The sequence below is a fragment of the Parasteatoda tepidariorum genome, chromosome 5 (genome assembly GCF_043381705.1).
Source record: "Parasteatoda tepidariorum isolate YZ-2023 chromosome 5, CAS_Ptep_4.0, whole genome shotgun sequence".
NCBI lineage: Eukaryota > Metazoa > Arthropoda > Arachnida > Araneae > Theridiidae > Parasteatoda > Parasteatoda tepidariorum.
In genome coordinates this window covers 15821523-15824200 of record NC_092208.1, presented here as the reverse complement: position 1 = coordinate 15824200, position 2678 = coordinate 15821523, and the positions used below count along the sequence as shown (strand labels likewise).

At 28.6% G+C, this 2678-nt stretch overlaps 1 protein-coding gene across 1 annotated transcript; it reads right to left on the bottom strand.

Moving 5' to 3' along the window:
* Positions 1–1057: 1057 nt before the first annotated feature.
* Positions 1058–2678, bottom strand: LOC107442636 (zinc finger protein 271). The gene has a single exon (XM_016056257.3). The coding sequence runs from the start codon at positions 2205–2207 to the stop codon at positions 1119–1121; it is 1089 nt and encodes a 362-aa protein (XP_015911743.2). The 5' UTR covers positions 2208–2678; the 3' UTR covers positions 1058–1118.

The window sequence follows — 2678 nt, the reverse complement described above, 5'->3', positions numbered from 1 at the left end:
GGCATTATATTATGTACAATGCCTAGGCATTCTACAGAATGCCGGATTTCAAACTTTGCCGGTAACATATATAATATATAAAATAAAAAGTTTTAACAAATCTTTGTTATTTCTTTATTTAACTTCTTCTCCTTTTTAATTTATAATTCAAAATTAAACGCTTTCTTATTTCTCTTATTTACTTTATTATTCACATCCAGCTTTTCATTGTATTTTTGGATTTACTTATGCAGGAATTGACATTTTGAGTTATTCTCCTTAGTAGGCACGTAAACCATAATATTCATTAGACATATTTAATAGTCCAATCAAAATTACTAACGTTGTATATATAGATAGATCGATATTTAAACACAAATTATTTGCAAAATTAAAATAATTTTGAACATAAATACAATTTCTATTTTAATATTTCTTTTTATAACTATAAAAAATTATAATTAGTTAATATTTGAAGTCATATAATAAATTTTTAAAAGAAAATTCATTTAATTCAATTGAATTTTGAGAATATTTATAAATTAAACAACAATTTCAAGAAAGTTTTATTTATAGAAACTTATAAAACTCAGGGTTGGGTTTCTACAAGGAAAAAACCAGTTTTTACCAGGACATGGTAAAAACTAGGTTTTTAACGGTAAAAATCATGGAAAAAACCTGTGAAATACTATTAGCCCATGTTTATTTACTTCCAGATGTAATGGTATATTATTTATAACTGATTGAAATATAGGTATTTCGGGATTCTCCCGTTGACCATTTTCGTCAAACGGGATATTATCACCCAAAAAGTAGCTTCTGGACCAATAATCGCAAATTTTATATTCATTATATATTAAATTTTTTAAATATGAATTCAGATAAAGCTGCAGTCGTTCCTTCTAATTTTTTCCCCTTTTCCTACAAAACACCTTTTATACCACCCTCCCACAATAATTTTATTCAGTAGGCATATAAATAAGTTAAAATTTAAATTACATTTCTGTTGGAAATATTATACCTCATAACAAGAATAAGAAATTCCCTCAAAAATAAACATAATAAAAACAAATTATAATATTTGATAATAGTCCTTTATGTGAAAGATTATTACATAAATTACAGAAATAAGGCTTCTCTTACGAATGAACAAGATGATGTTTTTTTAAACCTTTTTTCTGAGTGAAAGCTTTCTCACATAGATTACATGAATAGGGCTTCTCTCCAGTATGAACAAGGTAGTGTTTATTTAAGACAGTTTTAAGTCTGAATGCCTTATTACATACAATGCAAGAATGTGGCTTCTCTCCCGTATGAATAAGATAGTGTTTATCCAAATCAGATTTTTGTGTGCAAGTCTTTTTACATAAAGTGCATGAATAAGACTTTTTTCCTGTATGAACAACGGAGTGTCTTATTAAGCTAGATTTATCTTTGAAAGCCTTACTACATAAACTGCAAGAATGAGGCTTCTCACCAGTATGGATAAAAGAGTGAAGGAGAAAACTAGAACGATGCAAAAAAGATTTATTGCATACATTGCAAGAATGAGACTTATTTCCAGTATGAACAACAGAATGATTATTTAATTTATATTCACAAGAAAAAGATTTATTGCACACACCACATGAATAAGGTTTTGATAATGTATGATCATGACTAGGCTCATTCAAACTATCTTTTTGTAAGTTGTAATTTGAAAAACTATGTGAATTATGATTTTTTTCACTGTGGACAAAATAGTGTTGATTTAAAACACTTTTCAGTCTAAAAGCTTTGTTGCACACAGTGCATGAATACGGCTTCTCTCCAGTATGAACAAGATAATGTTTATTTAATTCAGCTTTCTGAGTGAAAGCTTTCTCACATACCGTGCATGAATAAGGCTTCTCCCCACTGTGAACTATAGAGTGTTTCTTTTGGCTATATCTATTCCTGAAAGATTTCCCACATAAACTGCACGAAAAAGGCTTCTCACCAGTGTGAATAAAAGAATGTAAACGTAAATAAGATTTGCACGAAAAAGTTGTATTACAGAAATTGCATGAATAAGGCTTTTCACCAGTATGAATAAGATAATGATTATTTAAATTAGACTTCTGTGAGAAAGATTTACTGCACACACTACACGAGTAAGGTTTGAACAAAGTATGAATAAGACTATGCATATTTAAGCTTTCTTCCTTTAAGAAAGTTTTATTACAAATACTGCATGACAAAGACATCATTCCAAAATGAACAAGTTATATTTTCTTCTTAAAAAAAGTTTTACTTCATAGAATAAAGTTTCTTGCCAAACAGAAAGATGGTTATGATCGAAATTATATCTAGAAACAATTTTACACACCATATGAGAAAGAATTTAATTGAGCGTCTATGATGGTTTCATACAAAATAATGCACCTCACCAGAATGAACAAGAGTGAGTTATTAAAAGCTTTTTCTGTGAATGATTTAAGATGAACAATCTTTATATAAACTTTCTCTTCATCATTAATAAGATGCTGTTGGTTTAAATTAACTTGTATCGGCATGAGATTGCTCACTGAAATAACCTTTTACTTCTGTAAGTTTACGATCTAAAATCAATACTCTTTCAGCATGATTAACCGATAAATAGCAATTGTAAGGAATTTTTTACAGCAAGAACTAAACAAAACAAGGATAGTGGAAAGCTTTAGAGGCACTTTTTTCTGCCC

What these genes read in the sequence shown, in the direction of transcription:
- LOC107442636 (XM_016056257.3), bottom strand. Translation starts at nt 2,207, where the DNA reads ATGATGTCTTTGTCATGCAGTATTTGTAATAAAACTTTCTTAAAGGAA.